Source organism: Cololabis saira, chromosome 9 (genome assembly GCF_033807715.1).
Source record: "Cololabis saira isolate AMF1-May2022 chromosome 9, fColSai1.1, whole genome shotgun sequence".
NCBI lineage: Eukaryota > Metazoa > Chordata > Actinopteri > Beloniformes > Belonidae > Cololabis > Cololabis saira.
The window spans coordinates 1040673-1065136 of NC_084595.1; the positions used below are offsets into that span (position 1 = coordinate 1040673).

Sequence of the window (24464 nt, forward strand, 5' to 3'; positions counted from 1 at the left end):
GTTCGTGGGAGAGGGGGAGGGTTAGTGGGGGCAGAGTCGTCCTGTTTACATTCCACCAGGGAGATTGTGACCGGAGAGGCCTGCCAAGCCGCCCCCCCCAGGTCCAGGTCTTACCTGAGAGGTGCGGGTGTAGTCCTCGTCCCCCCCCAGGTCCAGGTCCCCCCAGGTCCAGGTCCAGGTCCAGGTCTTACCTGGGAGGTGCAGGTGTAGTCCTCGCCCTCGCCCCCCCCCCCCCCCCCCCCCAGGTCCAGGTCCAGGTCTTACCTGGGAGGTGCGGGTGTAGTCTTCGTCCCCCCCCCCCCAGGTCCAGGTCCCCCCCAGGTCCAGGTCCCCCCCAGGTCCAGGTCCAGGTCTTACCTGAGAGGTGCGGGTGTAGTCCTCGTACAGCCGGTCGTACTCCCGGTTCTTCTCCTGGTACTGCAGGTGATACTCGTGGAGCTTCTTCCCCACGGCCTCGATGCTGTCCTCCTTCACCACCTGGTCCTGCAGGACCAGAACAGACCACATCAGACCACATCAGACCAGATCAGACCACAACAGACCCCTCAGACCCCCCACGGCCTCGATGCTGTCCTCCTGCCTTTTATTGTAAACCCTACAGAATTTTGTTCAATAAAGTTTGTAAACCTCCAAGCGGGAGCTGTTGCTCCATATATGGTCATTATTAAAGGGATTGTTGCTCCATATATGGTCATTATTAAAGGGATTGTTGCTCCATATATGGTCATTATTAAAGGGATTGTTGCTCCATATATGGTCATTATTAAAGGGATTGTTGCTCCATATATGGTCATTATTAAAGGGATTGTTGCTCCATATATGGTCATTATTAAAGGGATTGTTGCTCCATATATGGTCATTATTAAAGGGATTGTTGCTCCATATATGGTCATTATTAAAGGGATTGTTGCTCCATTTATGGTGAATTGGAGGCGTTTCTGAATGTAATGACGGTAACCGTGCACGAGCACGGCAGTTAAGAACAGATTTATCATCACTGATGTTCGTACGACCAGCGTCCGCACGTTTGATAAATCCAGATTTTTTTGTACTTACACACATTCTAAATTTCATTCCTACGACAGAATTTAGAACTTTTTCTACGAACGGTTGATAAATGAGGCCCCAGGTCTAGGGGGTTAGACCAGGTCTAGGGGGTTAGACCAGGTCCAGGTCTACAGGGGGGGCGGTACAGACCTGCTGGAGCCGGGACACCGGGTACAGCAGCCTCACGTCCAGCTTGGGGTTGTACTGGGCCAGGTCTAGACTAGGTTAGGGTTAGACCAGGTCTAGACTAGGTTAGGGTTAGACCAGGTCTAGACCAGGTTAGGGTTAGACCAGGTCTAGACCAGGTCCAGGTCTACAGGGGGGGCGGTACAGACCTGCTGGTCCACTAGGGGGCGGTACAGACCTGCTGGAGTCTAGAGACCGGGTACAGCAGCCTCACGTCCAGCTTGGGGTTGTACTGGGCCAGGGACTCGTGCCGGTAGAACTGGATCAGCTCGACCACCGAGCTGAACGTCAGCGGGTCCGAGAATCCGTACTGGCCGTCCCGGTGGAAGATCTTGATCAGCTTGTTGTTCCCGCCTTTCCTGGAGGGACGACAAACACCGTTACACTTCCTGTTACACTGTTACACTTCCTGTTACACTGTTACACTTCCTGTTACACTGTTACACTTCCTGTTACACTGTTACACTTCCTGTTACACTGTTACACTTCCTGTTACACTGTTACACTTCCTGTTACACTGTTACACTTCCTGTTACACTGTTACACTTCCTGTTACACTGTTACACTTCCTGTTACACTGTTACACTTCCTGTTACACTTCCTGTTACACTTCCTGTTACACTGTTACACTTCCTGTTACACTGTTACACTTCCTGTTACACTTCCTGTTACACTTCCTGTTACACTGTTACACTTCCTGTTACACTTCCTGTTACACTTCCTGTTACACTGTTACACTTCCTGTTACACTGTTACACTTCCTGTTACACTTCCTGTTACACTTCCTGTTACACTTCCTGTTACACTCTGACATCATCACTCAACCGTCAGCTACTTCCTCCTTTCCTGCAGACGGAGACGCATCGTGGAGTCGAGGAAAACACTGAATACACGTAATACACGGACCCACAACACACACACCGACCAAAACCTGCTATATGGTCTGGAATCCAGGTCAGAGGGGTCCTAGACCTGGACCAGGTCTACAGGTCTAGGACCAGGTCTAGGACCAGGTGTACCCAGGACCAGGACCAGGTCCAGGTCTTACCTCAGGGTCAGGGTGAAGTCTCCCAGCATCTTGGTGGAAGCGTCTCTAACCAGGAAAGTTCCGTCTGCCGTGTCTCTCAGTTTCTCATTCACCTCCTCCCTGGAACAAGAAAGAACCACAGAAACCACAGAAACCCGGTCAGTAACAGCAGCAGGTCAGGGGTCAGGTAGAGGTCAGAGGTCAAGTAGAGGTCAGAGGTCAGTTACAGCAGCAGGTCAGGGGTCAGGTAGAGGTCAGGGGTCAAGTAGAGGTCAGGTAGAGGTCAGAGGTCAGTAACAGCAGGGAGGTCAGGGGTCAGGTCTAGGGTCCAGGTTCAGGGGTTAGTTACAGCAGCAGGGAGGTCAGGGGTCAGGTCCAGGTCTAGGTTAGGGGGTCAGGGTTAGGGGTCAGAGGTCAGGTAAAGGTCAGGTCCAGAGGTCAAGTAGAGGTCAGAGGTCAGGTAGAGGTCAGGGGTTAGTTACAACAGCAGGGAGGTCAGGGGTCAGAGGTCAGGTACCTGCTGATGTCCCCCCAGTACCACTCGGCCTCCTGCAGGTTCATGTTGGAACTGGAAGAAGAAGAAGCTGCTGGAGTTGGAGGTTTCACCGGTTTGGGAGGAAGAGCTGCAAACACAACAGGAAGTGAGGTCACAGGACAGGAAGTGAGGTCATGATGGGCACAGAACACAGGAAGTGATGTCAGGCTGACCCAGCCCCCCGGGTCTCCACTCAGCAGCGGTTCCCCCCAGTGTCCAGCCGCGGTACTGCAACAAAAAACCCCATGCGGCCCAGAAAGCTTTTTTCCCATAGACCGCAATAGTAAAAGATCGTCCTCTAAAACTGTTCACAGGAACCTCCAGCTGGAATCACCGGCTATTACTAATCTTTGTATTCTATATTTTTAAGTCATGGACTTTATATCTGTCAAAAATGTTTTATAACGGCCAGAAAAGTCAAAGAAAAGTCTCTTTCTGGGCGTGACGTCACGGCTGACGTCACAGCCGTGTCCGTGCATTCCACGGATGTTTATATTAATATATATTATGTAATTATATTATATTAATACATTAATATAAAATCATTGTATTTATCACGCGATTAACGGGGGACTTATATTTTTTATCTCTCTTTCTCTCGTATTTTATCTATGCTACGGTTTTACAGCATCTAAGTCCAGCAGTATTTGTGATTGCCCAATGTATGTTGCTTTATATTGATTGTTTGGTTTGTTTCTGTACTGTCCTGTTGCATATGTTATCTGTACACGCACTGATGCTGATGCTTTTCCACAAATGAAGTTCCTAACAGATAAATAAAGTTATTATTATTATTATTATTATTATTATTAATAATATATGTAATACTATACATGTAATAATATACATTAATTAATATATATTATATAATTATATTATGTAATTATATTATATTAATACATTAATAATATATGTAATAATATACATGTAATCATATACATTAATTAATATATATTATATAATTATATTATGTAATTATATTATATTAATACATTCATATATGTAATAATATACATGTAATAATATACGTTAATATATTATATTAATATATATTATGTAATTATATTAATACATTCGTAATATATGTAATAATGTACATTAATTAATATATTATATTAATATATATTATGTAATTATATTAATACATTAATAATATATGTAATACTATACATGTAATAATATACATGTAATAATATACGTTGATATATTATATTAATATATATTATGTAATTATATTAATACATTAGTAATATATGTAATAATATACATTAATTCATATATTATATTAATACATATTATATTAATATTCGCGTCATTGCCCCAGAGCATCATGGGAGGTGACTCAACTGAGCATGCTCTATTGGCCCGTTAAAGCGGAAGTAAACCCGGATGTCAGGAACTTTTTCAGCGTATGCGCTGGCTGAGCAGAATGCATTGAAATGAATGGGCAGCCATTTTCAATCTCCCATCCAGTTTTATAATAGATCCATGGTGGTGACATCAGATCCGTGACCCGGTCCAGACCCGGGTCCACAGCAGCAGAACCAGGGGGGGGGGACCGGGTCCAGGTCCAGGTCCGGGTCCAGGTTCTGGTCAGACTCACCTGGAGCAGCCCGGTTCATGTTGAGCTCGCTGGTGATCAGAACCTCCAGGACCGGAACCAGGGGGTCCGGATCGGGGTCGGACCTGCAGGGAGACGGAGACTCGTCAGAACAGAGACCCATCAGAACCAGAACCCCATCAGAACCAGAACCCCATCAGAACCAGAACCCCGTCAGAACCAGAACCCCATCAGAACCAGAACCCCATCAGAACCAGAACCCCATCAGAACCAGAACCCCGTTAGAACCAGAACCAGAACCCCGTCAGAACCAGAACCCTATCAGAACCAGAACCTCATCAGAACCAGAACCTCATCAGAACAGAGACCCGTTATTGCATCATGCATTAGGGATTTTAACACCTGACATTTGTACAAAATCCATAGTGGACGTAATTTCAGTTTTGATGTTCAAACTAACTCCTGGCTGGCTCGCCAATTCTGTTCCCTAGTAACAAAGTAGCAACAGAGCAGGTTAATAATTAGAGATGCACCGACTGTTCGGTAACCGAAATTGTTCGGCTGTAAATGGCAAAAAAACACTTTTGGTGTGCGGTGGAATAAGTGGGAAAAAAACGGAACAATTAATAACGGCGTTGTAAAATAAGTAAATAGACTGGCCGCTCCGTAACTGCTGCACCACAAACATAAATCGTTGGCCAACCAAAAACTAACCACATAAGAATTTTACCAACATTCACCAGCAGGTGGAACCAAAACAACATAAATCAATCTATTCCAGGTTTAGATGAGGAAATCAAACAGGAAGAGCGTGGAGTAAAGTGGTGCAAACATGTCAGCAGTGTGGAAGTATTTCAGAGTGGCAAAGAATAAAACAAGAATATTTGAGAATGTTCTGCTCAAATATCTAGAGAGGGCACATCTGCAAAGTTTGATTTATCATTTGAAATGATAAAAAACCCTGAGCGCTTTAATGCATTTTTATTGTTTTAAGGCCTATGTTACAATTAGACCCTCCAGAAAAACGCGGGCAAAAATCCTTGATTCCGCGGACTAAAATCCTTGATTCCGCGGGCTAAAATCCTTGATTTTGCGATTAAATGTGCTGGTTTTTTATGTGCTTTTATGCGGTGAAATTGCGGAATATGCTGGAAGTTGCGGAATATGCGGAAAGTTGCAAAATATGCAAAATATGCAGGAAGTTGCGGATTCGGCGCTGAGCTCTTCCCTCTTAAATTCAGCGGGTCGTCTGATCTGAGGTCGAAGGAGAAACAAAAAAGGAGAGCGCAGGTGGAGAGGAGAGGGGCGGTGGCGGCCCGGGGGACGGCCGCCTCTCTCCCTCCAGCCGCGGCTCGGTGCTCGGGTGATTGCCGGGCGCACCGGCGCGACGAGGGGGACGAGACAGCTCCGTCACCCCACGCGTCCGCCGCCACTATCCCCCAAGTGGATGGGAGCTCCGCCTCCGCCGGCCCTCGCAGGCGCAGTGGTACGCAGTCAGCGCGGATCCTGAGTCCACCGGCAGCCGCGGAGACGGCACTCTCTTTTTCCTCTCACCCCCGCGGGTGAGAGCTGCTGTTTGGGGGGTGGCGGTTTCTGCGAGGGGTGCGGAGGTCCCGGACCGGGCGTTCCGACATGTCACTGACAACACTCCCCCCTTTTTCCAAACTTTATGCGAAAATGTCGGCGATGATGCGGTGAAATCAAGCGAGCCCCGCATAATTTGCATATTCAGCGCGGACATATGCAATATTAACCCCAGTAAAAGTGATTTTTCTGCACCAGACATTGAAATCCACGGAAGGTCTGTAAATCCACGGACAGCCGTGAAATCCGCGAAAAATTCCGCGATCACGGAATCGCGGATTCCTGGAGGGTCTATACTCATATTCAGTCAGTTAAGTCTAACGTAAGCTCAAAGATGGACAAAAAATTATTTTGCTAATTTATTTATTTTAAGTTATTGTTCTTTGCTGGTATAATGTCTGCTGGAATATTTAAGAAATGCTGGGAAATTAAAAAATGTTCAGTTTTTTATGTTCAACAAATGTTTTCTACCTTGTAATTTTGTAAAAGATTTTTTCTTTTAAAAGCCTAAATCAAATGTATTTGATTTATGCAATGGTGAAAAAATTGGCAAAATAAATGAAAAACTGCTGAAGAACCATGTTGGGTATTCGGTCAAGTGTTTATTATTATTTTCGGTTTCGGTGCATCACTAGTTCCTACTCACCCTGTGTTCCGGAACAGCAGCGGGCTGAAGGCCTCGGCCAGGCCCCGGGGGGTCAGCTGGTCCTGGTGCTGGTCCTGGTTCTGGGTCCAGGTCCGGGTCATGCGGGCCAGGTGCCGGACCACGCTGAGCAGGGTCAGGCCGTACTGGGGGGGGCAGGAGCTGGAACCGGCAACCCCCCTCAGAACCCGGGCACAGTCCTCCGGGTCCCGGACCTCTGGAGACGAGAGAGAGACGGGTTAGAACTGGACCAGGACCAGGACCGGGAGAGACGGGTTAGAACTGGACCAGGACCAGGACCAGGAGAGACGGGTTAGAACGGGACCAGGACCTGGACCAGGTCCAGGTCCAGGTCCAGAACCAGAACCAGAACCAGAACTCACCTTGAACAGTCCGGATCATGTCGGTCTGCAGGGGTCTGGGCAGCACCGGGCCCGGCAGGTCCTGCAGGAACCGGACCACCCCGTCACAGAGGTGGTTCTGGTCCAGCTGGTCCAGGTCTGGAACAGAGAGAGGTTTAGGGGGCGGGTCTGGGTTCTGGGGGACCTGCAGGTTCTGGTTCTGGTTCCTACCGGTGTCGGCCAGCTGCCGGGGGTCCAGGACCCCCCCACTGATGCTGCGGTACCCGCCGGGCCCCCCAGAACCACCAGAACCCTCCAGACCTGCAACACACGGACCGGTTACTATACAGTCAGTCCGGAAAGTATTCAGAACACTTCACTTTTCCCACATCCTTTAATGTTACAGCCCTATTGATAATAGGAATACATTCATTTTTTCTCAGAATTCTACACAAAACAAAAAAAAAATTCAGACTCCTAGCTAAAGGCGTTAGTGAACTATGCAAAAAAAGGACACAAAATAGGCTTTGTAGGGCCGAAACGCAACACACGCGGTGACCTTTGACACTTCCGAAGGTCACACAGATCTGAAACTCGGCACAGTGGATGAAAGTCACCTCTTGATACAGAGTCTAGAATTTCAGCCTCTTAGCTCAAAGCGTTAGTGAACTGTGCAAAAATAGACACGAAATAGGCCTCATAGGCAAACCTATAACAATACATAACAAACCTCCTGTGCCTACTGAGCATTAATAACATCTCATAATCGAAGGAGAACTAATTAAAACGGATGTCCTTAACATGAACATATTGTATTATTGAATTATCAAGGACACTTTCGTGTTTTTGTGTTTAGAAATGTTAAAATAGTTATATATAAATATAAATAATAATAATAATAATAATAATAATAATAATAATAATAATAATAAATAATAAATATAAATAGTTGAAACGATTTTGTCAAAAGCAAAGCGGACTGGCGTCTTCTCTATAGCAACGGTAGCTGAGGATTATGGGTAGTGTATTGCCTACAGTTATCCATCACTGATAAAACAACTCTTTCTTTCTCAGAATCGAAGGGAAAAACATGAAAATTGATGTGCAGGAAATTAACCCACTAATGTTGTGTAATTAACAAGGATACAGTGGTGTTTCTGCCTTAAGAAATGTTGCAGATATCATTGTGAAAATCGCCATTAAAGGAGACCTATTATGGCATTTAATGTATATTTTAAACAGGCCTTGAATGTCTTAAAAACAATCTAAAGCTTGTTTTTTCTACATAAATCATAAATCCAGCCTGTGGTCCATGTCTCTAGTTTTACCGCTTCTAACCTCTTTTTCTGCGCCTCATTCTAAGGGAAGGGGGGGGTATGATAATGAGGCTCTGTGCTGATTGGCTCCCTGAATGACGTGTAGCAGGGGAGGAGAATAAACCTGCTCCGCCAGAGCAGCCCGAGCCTGTAAATTATCACAACACTGAATTTTCACAAATGGAAACTTTATTGTTAAAAAAATAAAATATGAGTTGTATATAAATAACATTTATGCACTATTTCAGCCGGATCTGTCCGGCGGATGCTGAACGCTGGCCCCGGAGCCACGCCGGGCGCCCGGCGTGGCTCCGGGGCGCATCGCCCGTTACCGGGGATCAAACCGACAGATTTCTTTGAAAATCTCGGAGGGTGAAGCTGGTCCAGCCTGGGACGTACCCCAGAAATCCCTGCTCCCAAACCACCCGGGAACCTGGATGATTTAACCCGGATCCGCGGCGCCGACTGGCTGAAGGAAGGACCGCTCCAGCCGGCGGAGAGAGCTGGTTGTGGGCGTGGTTTCAGCAGCGGAGGCTGAACCTCTGGAAATGAGCGCCTATGGTGACGTCACCATAGGCGCAGATTCAGAATGGCTCAAAAAAAGGTCACGTGACACTGGGGGACTCTGTCCGGCGGGGGTCAGAGAGCTTGCAGAATTCCATGGTATTTTGTCTCCCCTCTGCTGGCAGGGTGAGGGGAGACCACTTTATATATGTTAAAACAAGAAAAAACGTGTTTTTCATAATAGGTAACCTTTAACGTCAAAACGGACAGTAATTAGAATACTTCCGTGTGTCCGGTCCTCACTTATCCAATGGGACTGATGCTCTCAGCGGCTTGAAATGCCGCGGCCGGGTTACATTAGAATCTGTTGAGAGCCCGCTGCGTCGGTGCTTGACGCTGAGGGCGACCTTGTGAGTCAGAAAGTGACGCCGAAGGGCCCTGACCAAGCGTCGGTTTTTGACGAGCTGGGAGTGAGACTGTGTTGGCCAGGCCCAGCGAGACGCGGGTCGGCTCAACATCTCCCCCTGGCGGCGCTAACGAGTAACTACAAGTATCGGTGCGTGGTATCGGAGAATTTTTTGCGAGTACGAGTATATGAGGGCAGTATCGGCCCCGATACCGATATCAGTATCGGTATCGGGGCATCCCTAGTCTGAACCGGTCCCTGCTGGGGGGAACCAGGTCTGGTTCTGGTTCTGGTCACCTCTGGTCTCCACGGCCTCCATCAGCCGGGCCAGCAGGGGCGGCGCCGTGTCCGGAGGTCCGAACTGGTCTGGAAGATCCGGCAGCACCAAACCTGCAGAACAAACAACATTAAACCTGCAGAACAAACAACATTAAACCTGCAGAACAAACAACATTAAACCTGCAGAACAAACAACACCAAACCTGCAGAACAAACAACATTAAAGCTGCAGAACAAACAACATTAAACCTGCAGAACAAACAACATTAAAGCTGCAGTGTAGAGGTTTAAATTTCGAACTTGAGATAGTTGCTTATGGCTTACTCTGTCCCAGTCAATAGTTAGCAAGAAGCTACATCCACAAGTGGTGTTCGTTGCTTGGCCTAGCAACACACACTGATCAAAAAAGTTCACTCCAGAAGCGTAGTAAAACAAAAATAAGGATCTCCACTTTATTACTCAGAGTGTACATCCACTGGCAAGAAAAGTAAGCTGGCCAAAAAACACCTTTTGTAACTAAATGCAACAAAGAGAGAGGTAAGAAAACCGTTTGCCTTCACTGCTCTCAAGCTCAGACTCTCCTTCATCCACTGCAGGTAATCAATGGCAGCTGTGCAGGTAACTCTTAAAGAGCAAGTACACCTTTTATCCTTAGCTTCCAAATCACATACATAAACACATGGATTCTTATATACTTTTACATTTTAACTACTTTATGCAATTCTAAATCAAATAATATATATTTTTAACACACATAATGAATATGAAATTATATATCATGAACTTATGTAACACAGTTTTAATCATGTTAACAGTTACAAGCTATGAACTGTTCTTAGGCCTCTACATACCCGGCCCCTAATTGGTTCCTAGGGTAGAAACAATTACAACTTACAAAAGTAAAACTTTTAACAAATAACAAAAATCTATCAATCTATCAATTCTATTCTTAGAATGTCTTTCTTCTGAGTAACACTCAGGTAAGTTATAGTCCTTCTCATGCCGCTTCTTGAAGTAAGCAGAGCTTTGTTATCGGCCTCTCCAGTTCATTTGTCTTTGTCTTGACTCGAACCTTGCGGACCAGTCCATGCTCATCCTCCATAGTCTTGACAATCCTTCCCATCAGCCAGGATCCCCTAGGCGCTGACTCATCGACGATCAAGACTACATCTCCTGGGATGAAGTTCCGTGATGGATGGTTCCATTTCTGTCTTTTTTGGAGTTGAGGCAGATACTCCTTGGTCCAGCGCTTCCAGAATAAATCGCTCATATACTGGACTTGCCTCCATCTTTTGCGTGCGTAGGTATCTTCTTTCTGGAAGAGTCCCGGTGGTAAGTTGGGTTGAGTCTTGAGCAGCAACAAGTGTTGTGGGGTGAGAGCTTCCAGATCATTCATATCATTTGAAGGTGTGGTAATAGGCCTACTGTTCAGGATGGCCTCACATTCACAGAAGAACGTTTGAAGAGCTTCTTCATCCAAGCTTTGTTCTCTCAGCGTAGCACTCATGATTTTCCTGATGGAGCGAATGATTCTCTCCCACACCCCGCCGTGGTGCGAGCCGGATGGTGGATTGAACATCCATTTGATGTCACGTTGGAACAAGCTGTGCTCAATTCGTTCAGTATTCCACTCCTTTAAAGCCTTTCTGAGCTCGCGGTCAGCTCCGATGAAGTTGGTCCCGTTATCGGATCGCATTTCTTTCACTTGACCTCTCCTGGCAATGAAGCGACGCAGAGCCTGTATAAAGGAGTCTGTTTCCAGCGACGTTGCCATTTCGATATGGACCGCACGACTTGCAAGGCAGGTAAATATAACACCATACCTTTTCACGGATGATCTTCCACGCTTTACGTTGAATGGCCCAAACAGATCCACTCCAGCTCTGGTGAAAGGTGGTTCGTCCGGCAGGACTCTGTTTCTTGGTAGATCCGCCATCATTTGTGTCGCGTCCACTGTGTCCTAGCCGCTCATGTGCATCCTGGAGAATCAGTTCAGCCACGCGATGGTCTTTAGGGAGGAGCATCGGGTGCTTGGCTTCGGCTGGCATAGATGCTCGACTGAGCCTCCCTCCGACACGGAGGATTCCCTCTTGAAGTTGCGGATTCAGTCTGTAGATTCGACTACTTTGCTTGACAGGCTCCTTTCTCTGAAGAGCAGACATTTCCTCATGGAACCTCTTTTGCTGACAGTGGCGGATGATATCCAGCTCGGCTTGTCGCAGATCATCCACGGTCAGGTAAGTCTGCTTGAGACTCTTCTTGTAGCTTGACAATTTTTTGTTCACTTGTTGTTGATCCTTGTATAATCCATTAATTTCCTTTCTCTTCTTCGACAGGTTTACCAGGGTTCCTTTGATTCCAGTGAGCCACGCCACCGCCTTCTTGAGTTTCATCCATGAAGAGAAGTATTCTGTTAATTGTTGCATTGCATCAGTGATTTCTTCTACTGTTATAGCATTAATGAGTATGCCTTTCTTGACCTCAGGATCTTCTGCTGTAAGCTCCTCTGAAAGATCTGGCTTGTCTGGCCCTTCCTGTTCTGGCTTTCTGAGGAAGGCAGGCCCTGAGATCCACACCTCGTTGTGTATGAAGACACTCGCCTTTTGCCCCCTGGAAGCATAATCAGCTGGATTCAATTGAGTGTTGATGTAACTCCATTGCTGCACTTTTGATGCTTGTAGGATTGTGGTGACCCTGTTCGCCACAAATGTCTTGAATCTGATGTTCTCGTTTGCTATGTATTTAAGTACGGCGGTGCTGTCTGTCCAGAACATGGAATCTGACAGTAGCAGCTGTAGTTCTTTCTTCAGCATGACATCCACCTTCACAGCTAAGGTAGCTGCCGTCAGCTCCAGCCGTGGGATGGTCGTGGCCTTGATAGGGGCAACCCTTGCCTTACCCAAGACGAATGAGCAGTGTATTTGGTTGCTGCTGTTCTTCTGGACTAGGTAAGTGACAGTACCATAGCCTATTTCGCTCGCGTCACTAAAGTGATGCAGCCGAGCCTCCACTATTTCTCCAAATTCTGGTGGCTTCAGGCACCGATCCACTCCAAAGTCAGTGAGCTGATGAAGCTCTTTCATCCACGTTGACCATTGTTGTGCGAGATGGTCTGGCACAGTATCGTCCCATCCTGTTCTCATTCTGCACAGTTCTTGCAAGATGTTTCTGGCAGGCAGTATGACTGGAGATAACATCCCCAGTGGGTCGTAGACCGAACTCATCATTGACAAGATTCCCCTTCTGGTGAGAGGTTTCTGCTGGATGTTCACGTGGAACTTGAACCGATCCGACTGGATGCACCACTGTACCCCCAAAGCTCTCTCAATGGTGAGCGAGTCCTGGTCAAGGTCAAGGTCTTTGACTTTTGTTGCCCGGTCTTCTTTTGGAATGTTCAAGAACACATCCTGGTTGTTGGTCATCCATTTTGTTAGTCTGAAGCCTCCTGTTTGACAGATGGCCTTCAGGTCTTGGTGTAATTTGACTGCTTCTTGTTCGGAGGCAACTGATTTCAAACAGTCGTCAACATAAAAATTATGTAAGACTGTGTCCACCACTGCTGCGTCAAAACCGTTCCTGTTATCTTCAGCACACCTTCTCAAAGCATAGCTAGCGCAGCTTGGTGATGACGTGGCGCCAAACAAGTGTACCTCCATCCTGTACTCTTGTAGCTCTTTCAAGATGTCACCATCCGGCCACCACAGGAACCTGAGAAGGTCAGCATCTTCTGGTGGGACTTTCACCTGGTGGAACATTGATTCCACATCCGCCATGACTGCGACGTGCTCTTGACGGAATCTTGTTAAAACGCCAACCAGGTTGCTCGTCATGTCAGGCCCCTGCAGTAGTTGTTCGTTAAGCGTGGTTCCTTGATACGCAGCTCCGCAATCGAATACCACCCGTATTTTTTTCTTCTTAGGGTGGTAGACGCCGTGATGCGGGATGAACCACACTTTCCCATCGCTCCGGTTTAGCTCTTCATCTGGGACTTTCACAGCGTAGCCCCTGCTGATTACATCGTTCATGAAGCTGACGTAGTCCTCCTTGAACGTCTGGTTTTTCTGAAGCTTCTTCTTCATGTTGAGCGCTCGTTGCACTGCCACTGCTCTGTTGTTGGGCATTTTGACATCTCTGTTCTTCAACGGCAACCCGATAGAGTAGTGGCCGTCGACCAGCTTGGCTGATTCAGAGACTCTGTCCATGAACAGCTGGTCTTCCTTGGACATTTCCAGCTGCTCTCTCTGAGCATTCTCAGGAAAATCATACTTAAATTGCTGAATCCATAACTCTTCCAGTCGAGCCACTGAAATTCGATTCGTCTGGATCTGTAGGTATCCGTTCTTTTCCCGGCATCTGCTATTCTCACGCAGTGGTCCGTTTACGGTCCATCCCAAAGCTGTGCGTACAGCATACGGCCCATCTTTGACACTGCGGATTACTTCCTCTGGTTCCAAGGCTTTTGCCACATCAGTTCCAATCAAGAGACTGATATCTGCATTGATGGAAGGGATTCGTACACCTTGCAGATGTGGCCACTTATCCACGTCTTTTTGAGTCGGAATGTTCTCTTTGCTCACGGGGATAACCTTTTGTGTATAAACCTCTGGGAGCTCGATGAAGTCATCACCTTCCAGGCTACTCACTTCTAGTTCTGCTACAGCTTTGCAGGAAACTGTCTTTTGTTCCCCCATCGTGGTAAGAAGAATGTTCACATTTTTTCCTTGCAGGTGAAGGTCGTTAGCTAGCTTGTTAGTGCAGAAGGAAGCGTTACTCCCTGGATCCAGGAATGCATAACAAGTCAGCACCTTGTTGCCTTTCTTTACCTTTACTCTCACAGGAACGATGGCGAGGATACTATCTGTGCCCCCGGCCCCAGTCTGAGAGCATGCGGCTCCTGCGTCCACGAATCCGCTGACCACAGTTTGTTCTTCCTTTGGAGACCCCTCTTTTGGCTCCTCCGATGAGTCTTTGGGTTTCCATTTTATGTGTAGGAGTGTAGGGTGTATTGCTGAACATATCTGACAGCTCTTCTTTTCTTCACAGGCCTTACTCATGTGTCCTGCTGTAAGACAACTGAAACAAAGTCCTTTGCTCTTGAGGAACTCCAACTTTTCCTTGTGCAGCATTCTTTGAAGTTTCTTGCACTGTTCCATGGTATGGTCTCCCTGACAGAAGATACATGGTTTGTTGAAGGCCTTGTCAAAATGTATTTTCTTCTCCAGAGCTTTCTTGTTTCCTTCACCTTTTTCAGCTTTCTGCGCTTTTACTTCAGTGGCCAGTATTGTGACCTTTTTCTTTCCACTTGACCTTTCTACTTTGTCTGTCTGGTGTTTTGTTTGCCCAGAGATTTCACCGAACACAGGATGTGATGCCATTTCAGCCTGTGTGTTGACGAACATCACTACGTCTTTGAACTTCGTCCGGCGGTCTTGTCTTTTCTGAATGTCGATGGCGACACCCCTGAATCTCTCTCTCAGCCTGTAGGGGAGCTTTGCGATGATCGTGCGCATGTTAGCAGCATTTTCCATCTCGTCTAAGTACTGTAGGTCTGACATAGCATTACTGCAGCTTGTGAGGAAGAGGGCGTATGATTCGAGTGCTTTGGTGTCATCTGTTCTAATGATAGGCCAGTTTAAAGCCTTGTCAAGATAAGCCATGGATATCTTATATTTGTCACCAAACCGCTCTTTCAAAAGTCTTTTGGCTTCAGGATAGCCCTGATCTGGGTCCATGTGAAAGCAGCTGCGCACTAAGTCATTAGGCTGTCCATTTGTGTGTTGCTCTAAATAATAAAGACGGTCTTTGTTATTTTCAGTCTTACTCTCTACGCCATGTTCAAATGCTCTCATGAAGAGACGATATTCCATCGGATCACCCTTGAAAACAGGAATGTTCTGTGGTGGCAATGTAGAGAGCCTCTGTTGCTTTATTAGGCATTCGGTGATATCGTTTTGGCGCTGCATGACAGTAACCAGATTACCAGTAACAGAATTGTCCACTGAGCTGACAGAAGCTTGACTCACATTGTCATCTGCATCTCTTCTCATAGAGTGGCTGACATTATGCTTCACTGAAGTAGATGTTAGTACATTCACTCTACTACTTTTGCTTCTGCATGACGCCTCAGAACCTTCATATTTTCTTAATACAGACAATTGCGCATCGGTTGCAGCGAGCCCTTCTTGTAGCTCTAACTCTTCTTTTTCAGCATTGAGCTTTAGTTGTAGTGAGCTGTAGTGTTCTTCTAAAGCCTGTTTTTTCTTCAATGTAGCCGACTTAGCTAACAAAGCAGCTCTTTGCAATTCTACCTTTAAGCGTTCAGCTCGAGCTGATGATGTTGTAGAAGCAGAAGAGACAGACTTAGATCTTCTGGATTTCTTAGATATGACTGACACACTGTCTTCAGGTTTTACCTCATCGCTAACCTTGTTAGCTTCTTCTTGGCGTAGCTTAGCCGCCCGTATCCATGTATTCACCTCTTGTGCAAAGTCTGTGAAATCACTATTTCTTGGCTCAAACCAATCCCTTTGATCCGTGTTCATATTCTCCTCACATCCTATCTGGCAGAATAGGTCTTTAACATGCACGTTCATTTCACTGAACTCCTTTAACAGTGTTTCATATTTGGCCAACCGTACCTTTTCAATATTTTCCACATTTGCATCATCATCCATTAAAACATGCAATTCTTTCCGTTTTTCAGTAAGTTGGCCCAGTATAGATCTTCTTGCAGTTATTTTTAATTGCAGATTATATTCCAATCCTTTAAGTGTTGGTTTAACAACTCTCTTTTCCTCAGTTGCACCTACCATCTCTTCTTTTCCTTTCCCAGTCATGATTGCCTTGTGGTTGGTCGTTCCAGTAATTATCCAGGTTCCACTTGTTAACCAACAGTCACAAAAGCAGCCTTGGTAGGCTAACTGAGGAAGTCTCTTCAGGTCCCTCCTTGAATCTTAAAACATGCTCCACTGTCCACAAAACCTCTCCAAGGCTTCTTGTCCAACGTCAAGCAGGTTTTCTTACTAATTGTAGAGGTTTAAATTTCGAACTTGAGATAGTTGCTTATGGCTTACTCTGTCCCAGTCAATAGTTAGCAAGAAGCTACATCCACAAGTGGTGTTCGTTGCTTGGCCTAGCAACACACACTGATCAAAAAAGTTCACTCCAGAAGCGTAGTAAAACAAAAATAAGGATCTCCACTTTATTACTCAGAGTGTACATCCACTGGCAAGAAAAGTAAGCTGGCCAAAAAACACCTTTTGTAACTAAATGCAACAAAGAGAGAGGTAAGAAAACCGTTTGCCTTCACTGCTCTCAAGCTCAGACTCTCCTTCATCCACTGCAGGTAATCAATGGCAGCTGTGCAGGTAACTCTTAAAGAGCAAGTACACCTTTTATCCTTAGCTTCCAAATCACATACATAAACACATGGATTCTTATATACTTTTACATTTTAACTACTTTATGCAATTCTAAATCAAATAATATATATTTTTAACACACATAATGAATATGAAATTATATATCATGAACTTATGTAACACAGTTTTAATCATGTTAACAGTTACAAGCTATGAACTGTTCTTAGGCCTCTACATGCAGAACAAACAACATTAAAGCTGCAGAACAAACAACATTAAAGCTGCAGAACAAACAACATTAAAGCTGCAGAACAAACAACATTAAAGCTGCAGAACAAACAACATTAAACCTGCAGAACAAACAACATTAAACCTGCAGAACAAACAACATTAAAGCTGCAGAACAAACAACATTAAAGCTGCAGAACAAACAACATTAAACCTGCAGAACAAACAACATTAAACCTGCAGAACAAACAACATTAAACCTGCAGAACAAACAACATTAAACCTGCAGAACAAACAACATTAAAGCTGCTGCAGCATGAACGGGCCCTCGCACCCTGGTGCACCTTCAGGCTGCCGCCGCAGGAGCTGCGCGCGCATAAGCCTCCCTCCCTCCCTTACTCCCTCCCGCCCCCCCGCGGGAGCTGCCCCCCCTCCCATCTCCCATCTCCCATCTCCAGCTCAGGCTGCTGACAGGCTGGCAATGATTCAACATAAAAATTAATTAAAAATCACGTGTTGGACATAGATTTATGAAATTAACAGGATATTTCCACATCAAAGTAATCAATATGTTCACGAAGTTTGAAGTTAATTGGACATGGCATGACAAAGTTACAATTTATTTGAAGAATAATTCATATTTTGAAAAAAGTGAGTGACAAACTTCTCTAAAACCGATATATACCAGCGTGTGATTTTTAAGTCCTGTCGAAAATGTATCTGAATCTGACATTTAATTGTCTTAAGACAAAACCAATGATTTTTAATGATTATTTTACCAGAAATCCAGAGTGACGTAGAATTGCAATTTCGTTCAAGTTATGACCACGATACGTGATGCAGTCAATAAGGCCCTTACGACAATAATATGTGTGGATTTCATTGTGATTGGATGTAGGAAACAGTAATTACAGTACATAATTTGATGAAAAAAGTATACCTGAGCAAAATTAATTGTACTTAATTGTAATTAAATGTACAGATTTCGGGTCAATTTGGACCAAGTATGTTTAAGTTACAACAACTTTTATGTTCATGGCGAGACACCGAAATTTGACTAAAGTTACAATTTTCACTGTCTCGGACTCGGAGTCCGTCTGAACCTGAACCGGTACCGGACTCACCCTCGGACTCGGAGTCCGCCTGAACCGACGCCGCTGACGGAGGCCTGAGGGGGCGGGGCTTGGGCGTGGGCGGGGACATCCTCTTCCTGCCCACGAACTCCACGTACGTCCCCGGGAAATCTCCTTTCTCCTGCAGACGGAGAGACGCAGGTTTACACGCTGGGACGGGGATTCTCTAGCTGGGGGGTCTCCCTAGACCGGGACACCCCCGAGACCAGGAGATCCTCTCGTTACCTGCGTGGTCTCGTTACCTGCGTGGTCTCGTTATCTCCGTGGTCTCGTTGTAGCAGCGCTAGGCTACATGGTCTCAGGTGTGTCTTACCTGCGTGGTCTCGTACCTGCGTGGTGTAGCAGCGCTAGGCTACATGGTCTCAGGTGTGTCTCTTACCTGCGTGGTCTCGTTACCTGCGTGGTCTCGTTATCTCCGTGGTCTCGTTGTAGCAGCGCTAGGCTACATGGTCTCAGGTGTGTCTTACCTGCGTGGTCTCGTACCTGCGTGGTGTAGCAGCGCTAGGCTACATGGTCTCAGGTGTGTCTCTTACCTGCGTGGTCTCGTTACCTGCGTGGTCTCTTACCTGCGTGGTGTAGCAGCGCTAGGCTACATGGTCTCAGGTGTGTCTCTTACCTGCGTGGTCTCGTTGAGGCCCGGCAGCCAGCCGATCTCGGCCGGTCTCTCCTCGGACCCGGGCCCGTAGCCCAGCGCTAGCAGCGCTCCTCTGCTAACGAGCAGCGAGTCTCCCACGTGGAGGTCGATGTCCTCGTCACGCTCCTTCCTGTAGTCGTACAAGGCTCGGTACTGGAACCCCTCGGAGCCCATCCTGGAGTCCTGGAGTCCTGGAGTCCTGGAGTCCTGGAGTCCTGGAGTCCTGGAGTCCTGGAGGTCTGGAGTCCTGGAGTCCTGGAGTCCTGGAGTCTTGGAGTCCAGGAGGTCTGGAGGTCTGACCTGGGGGGTCTAGCAGGTTCTGGAGTCCTGGAGGTCTGGAGCTTCACGCTAACGAGAACCAGTCCTGAGTCCCGGAGAGTCTCGGAGGTCCTGGAGAGTCTAGGAGGTCCTGGAGAGTCTAGGAGGTCCTGGAGTCCTGGTCTAGCAGGTCCTGGGAGTCTCCCCCTTCTCCAGGGTTCCTGTCATCCCTCCAGGCCGAGCTTTAGCCTCTCGCTAACAGCAGCTTCTCCATCTTTCAGCAGCAGCAGTCTGAGCAGAAGTGGCAGCCACATCTGGGGGGGTTAACCTGGGGGGGAAACCACAGTATTTACAAGACATGATAGAGCCTTGTGTTCCTGGCAGAGCTCTCCGTTCCCAGAGTGCAGGTTTACTCGTAGTTCCTAGAGTATTTAAATGTAGATTTGGAGGGCGGGCGTTCTGCTATCAGGCACCATTACTATGGAACCAACTTCCAATCTGGGTTAAGGAGGCTGACACCACCTCCACCTTTAAAACTAAACTTAAAACCTTTCTGTTTAGTAAAGCCTATAGTTAGTGTTTAGTAAACCTCTAGCTGGTGTTGGTAAATCTCTAGGTAGTGTAAACTCTAGTGTGTTAGAGTCGCTCCTGTAGTTTCTTGTGCTGGCCCCCCTTCTCTTCTCTTTTTTCTCTTTTGTACATGGTATAGCATCCTTTGCCGGTGGCGAAAAGCATCTCTGAATGCACAACACCGGATCCTGCAGTGTGGAAGTGAGGGGGGCAGGTGAAGGGAGAAAAAATATGTTTTGTGTCCTGAAGATGTCCTGAATTCCCAAAACACAGTCTGCACCTGCTGTTTAGTATTATTGTAACTGCTTGTTCACACGGGAAGCTCAGTCGCGTGTGAACCGAGCCTTAGCGTGTGAACTGAGGCCTTAGCGTGAGAACTGGCAGGCGGGGGTAGAAGGGGCAACCCCCTCCGCGAGAAAGGTATAAAGACGGGGGGTAGCCGGAAGTTCAGGGAGAGTCTGCTGTGGGTCGAAGTGCAAGGACGCCCAGCCGGGGTTTCTGATGGCTGCCTCTGCCTGGACTGTCCGGCTCTCCCAGTCCTCTGTGTTAAGGTAAGAGTTTATCAAGGCCTAGCCCCTATGTGATTGTATGTTGCTCTGTCATTTGCGGGGGGTAACTTGACACAGAGTTATCCTAGCAAACGAGTAATTGCTCTGCCATTTGCGGGGGATGACTTGATCCGTTATACTAGCAAACGGGTAGTTTTGTGTGCTCTGCCATTTGCGGGGGATAGCTTGGCAAATTATCCTAGCAAACTGGTAGTTTTGTGGATGTCTTCTATGTAAATGCTTGCTTTTTTGCTTATAAATGTATTCATATCTTATAGCAAAAGCGAGTGTGTGTCTGATTCATTTTTGCACAGCCGACCCCTCTAGAACCTAGGTGAGATTTCTCCCAAAACAGCAGGGTAACGGCCCGGTCAGAGACAACTCTTGTTGACGCTATATAAATAAAATTGAATTTAATTGAATTGACATGTCCTGGATTACACCACTTTGTGTTTACAAAGGCCCTGTCCCATTCCCCCACTACCCCTAGTTTTCATCACTTCCCCTAAATGTTACCGTTCCCGTGAGGGTAGTGGTTCCCAATTCCTCTTTCCACCTAGGGGGGAGTGAAGAAAACTAGTGTAGTGTCTGAATCTGTCCCTACGGATCGAGGGATTTCAGATCCTCACTAGCTGATCTAGGGACAGAAACATTTCCCAGAATGCTTTTCGTCGTCATTTGCGGACTGAATCAAAAAAAAAAAGGCGGACATTTCTTATTTTTCAGTGAATAAAATCAATATTTTGAGTTAGTTTTTGAGTTAGCATAAAAATGCGTTTTGATTACATTTCTAGTGAGAAATATATATTTTACTTTCATAATATTCACTCAGTGAATGTACAAAATCACTCGTTTTCCCGTTGTTGCGAAGATCACGCCAGAATAAAGGCTGATTTATGGTTCCGCGTTACACCAACGCAGAGCATACGGCGTAGGTTACGCGGCGACGCGCACCGTACGCTGAACCCTACGCCGTACCCTACGCCGTACCCTACGCCGTACCCTACGCCGTACCCTACGCCGTACCCTACGCCGTACGCTACGCGTCGATTTAACGCGGAACCATAAATCAGCTCCGGAGCCGGCAGGCAGAAATCTTGAAATTTTCGGAGCAAATTTCTTAACAGGCGTAGCTACAACTGTTAGATTTCATCTATTAAACCAACATTTATCTTCCTAAATGATTTATTTCAGCCAGCGGTAATTCTCCACAGAGCTGCAGGTTTCTCCCCGGGACGATGGCTCAGGTCGACCCGGCCGTGAGCTGCTGCTGTTACCATGGTAACGGCTGCTGCTACCATGGTAACGGCTGCTGCTGCTGTTACCATGGTAACGGCTGCTGCTACCATGGTAACGGCTGCTGCTGCTGTTACCATGGTAACGGCAGCTGCTGCTGCTGCTGCTCCGCGGGCGGCGGCTCTTCTCCCAAAACATCAGATCAAATTTCTTACCAGGCGTTATTTGGATAAACTGAGCCCAGGTTGGGGATCTTAACGGTTACTTTTACTCCTGAAAAAATATTAAAACTTAATAAAGTGGCATATTAACAGCGCTACAGCTGAAATTAAAACAGTTTTTATCTCTCAGCTTCCTGATATGGTGTGACGTTTGTGCAAACATAACTACGCAGTCGCTTACGTACCCGAACGTAAACCACGCAGTGACGTAGCAAGCTAAATTTAGGTGTGGTGCTGAAAGTAGGGGTAGGGGGTGTATTGGGATTGGCCCAAAGAAAGCGAGTCCACCGCCCTTGGTTTCACCGCTGTCTCGGTTCGTGTCGGATCGCACCGTGGTGAAACCTCCTGCTCCACCGCGTTTTCTGGAGTAGCTGGTTCAGCCAAGACTCCGTGAAGCACAAAAGACTTGCCTCCCAGATAGGGATGGGCGGTATGGACTAAAAAATTTATCACGATCATTTCTGGCATTTTTCCCGATAACGATAAAAATGACGATAAAAAAAAAATACCAATTCAACTCCACCTTTGTAACTATAAATCTGTCTCACTCTCAGATCCGCCATGTTTGTTACACAAAAACCTCATCAACGGGAATTAATTTCTTTCTTTCTTTCTTTCTTTCTTTCTTTCTTTCTTTCTTTCTTTCTTTCTTTCTTTCTTTCTTTCTTTCTTTCTTTCTTTCTTTCAGGCAGGCTCATTTCCTTCCTTCCTTCCTTCCTTCCTTCCTTCCTTCCTTCCTTCCTTCCTTCCTTCCTTCCTTCCTTCCTTCCTTCCTTCCTTCCTTCCTTCCTTCCTTCCTTCCTTCCTTCCTTCCTTCCTTCCTTCCTTCCTTCCTTCCTTCCTTCCTTCAACACAGAACCGTAAATCAGTTTTACACAAAAACATCATCAACGGGAATTTATCATTTTTACCGTGAGATACAAATTCTTATCGTGAGGAATTTTTTTGGCGGTTTATCGTGAAGGGTAAAATATCACCCATTCCTACTCCCGGTATTCCGTCTGGTTTTTCACCAGGGCTGTTCATCCGTTTGGTTGGCCAGCGATCGGACATTCCCCATAAGAACTGAGGGCAGGTATGTCTTCTTTTCCTTATTATTCCTTCTCTCCCTTACGATCGCGCCGGCTCTTGTCCCCCGCTAGCGTGGCTAGATTTGGGGAGGAAATCCCCTCAGAGGTCGAAGGGAGAAAAAATATGTTTTGTGTCCTGAGGATGTCCTGAATTCCCAAAACACAGTCTGCACCTGCTGTTTAGTCAATCAATCAATCAATCAATCAATCAATCAATCAATCAATCAATCAATCAATCAATCAATCAATCAATCACAGGAGAACTCCCGTGTGAACCAAGACTTAGGCCACGTTTACACGTAGCCGGGTATTTACAAAAACGGATATTTTTCCCTCTCCGTTTTCAAAAATATCCTCGTTTACACGGACTCGCATGAAAACGCTGGTAACGTCATGCTAGCCAATCAGAATCCTGGAAAAAACATCAACAAATGACACGAGTAACTTCCAGTTAAGGCTGATTTATGGTTCTGCGTTACACCATGTCCACACTGCATGCGAGCGAGCGAGCTTTATTTTTTATTTGCACTGTCTACACTGGTTGCGAGCGACGCAGCGCCGTTTTGAGCTGGACTTTTGTCGCACGCCCTGCTTCTATTTTCTTTTCTTCCTGTCGCTCGCTTTGAAAGCCGGTTGAAAGTTGAAAAAAAAGTTGAAAGCGCTGTAGGAAACAGTGATTTCAATACAAGAACCTCAATAAAGTGGCAACTGCTGGAGGGAGATCGCCAAAGAGCGGAAGGTTCTGATAAAATAATAAGATATAATAAGAATTATCATCTTATCATCTTATCTTAATCTTATTAGGGCTTAATTTGTGCCGGATCCAACAAGATCTGGTACCTATTTGATCATTTCTCGTGTCCTCTGCTTTTCCCCACATCCCAGTAATGAGCTGACATGTTTGCAGCTTTAACACCACGAACACGCCGCTCACTCCAGCTGTTCGCTGTTTCATTGCGTCACCACACGCCGTTATTTTGTTCGTTTTTTTCCCCACTTTGGTCGGACGTTAGACCTGCTTCTATTTTCTTCCTGCCGCCTTGTCTAGGAGTTCTTTTAGGAGTTTCTTTTAAGAGCGCAGGGCGGTTGGTGGGGCGAATAAAAGGCGAGTCTCGGGCGGGTGAATAAAGGCAGATTTATGGTTCCGCGTAAAATCGACGGCGTAGCCTACGGCGCATCGCCGCGTACCCTACGCCGTAGGCTACGCCGTCGATTTAACGCGGGACCATAATTCAGGCTTTACTTCCAAGACGGAACGAGAGTCTGACAGAATTTAAAACAGGTAAAATAAAATAAAATATTGACGGTGGCCAAACAAATTGTAAACACAGGTCGCACTCATGACGCTGCTGGTGACGTTTCTGTCGCATAATGTGACGTAAATCTCTGTTTTCCTCCGTTTTGTCTGTTTAGACGCAAACGTGAAAACAGAGTTTTTGAAAATCTCCACTTTGGCCGGAGTTTTCAGAAATGATCGTTTTTGGGGGCTTTGACCTCCGTTTTGGTGTAAACGAACGGCCAAAATGCATGAAAACGCCTCCGTTTTTGCCCCATGTAAACGGGGCCTTAGACTTAGCGTGGGAACTGGCAGGCGGGGGTTGAAGGGGCAACCCCCTCCGCAAGGTGCTGAGTAGAAAGGTATAAAGACGAGAGAGCCGGAAGTCCGGGTTCGGAGTCTGCTGCGGGTTTGTGCACGACGCCCAGCTAGGGTTTCTGGCCGCTCTACTTTTGGACTGTCGGCTCTCCAGTCTTTCTGTGTCGAGCTAAGAGTTTAGG

General features: G+C 46.5%; 1 protein-coding gene across 1 annotated transcript in view; it reads right to left on the bottom strand.

The window, feature by feature from the left end:
- LOC133451344 (phosphatidylinositol 3-kinase regulatory subunit alpha-like) overlaps positions 1-24464 on the bottom strand; it is a 36863-nt gene that overhangs the window by 10040 nt on the left and 2359 nt on the right. The window contains exons 2-12 of the mRNA XM_061730315.1: positions 18768-19371; positions 18143-18272; positions 9448-9540; positions 7156-7245; positions 6967-7083; positions 6587-6800; positions 4399-4481; positions 2778-2883; positions 2282-2380; positions 1412-1592; positions 358-483 (exon numbers count right to left, since the gene is read on the bottom strand). Coding sequence (XP_061586299.1) covers positions 358-483; positions 1412-1592; positions 2282-2380; positions 2778-2883; positions 4399-4481; positions 6587-6800; positions 6967-7083; positions 7156-7245; positions 9448-9540; positions 18143-18272; positions 18768-18959 — 1431 coding nt within the window. The 5' untranslated portion in view covers positions 18960-19371. The remainder of the gene's footprint in view (positions 1-357; positions 484-1411; positions 1593-2281; positions 2381-2777; positions 2884-4398; positions 4482-6586; positions 6801-6966; positions 7084-7155; positions 7246-9447; positions 9541-18142; positions 18273-18767; positions 19372-24464) is intronic.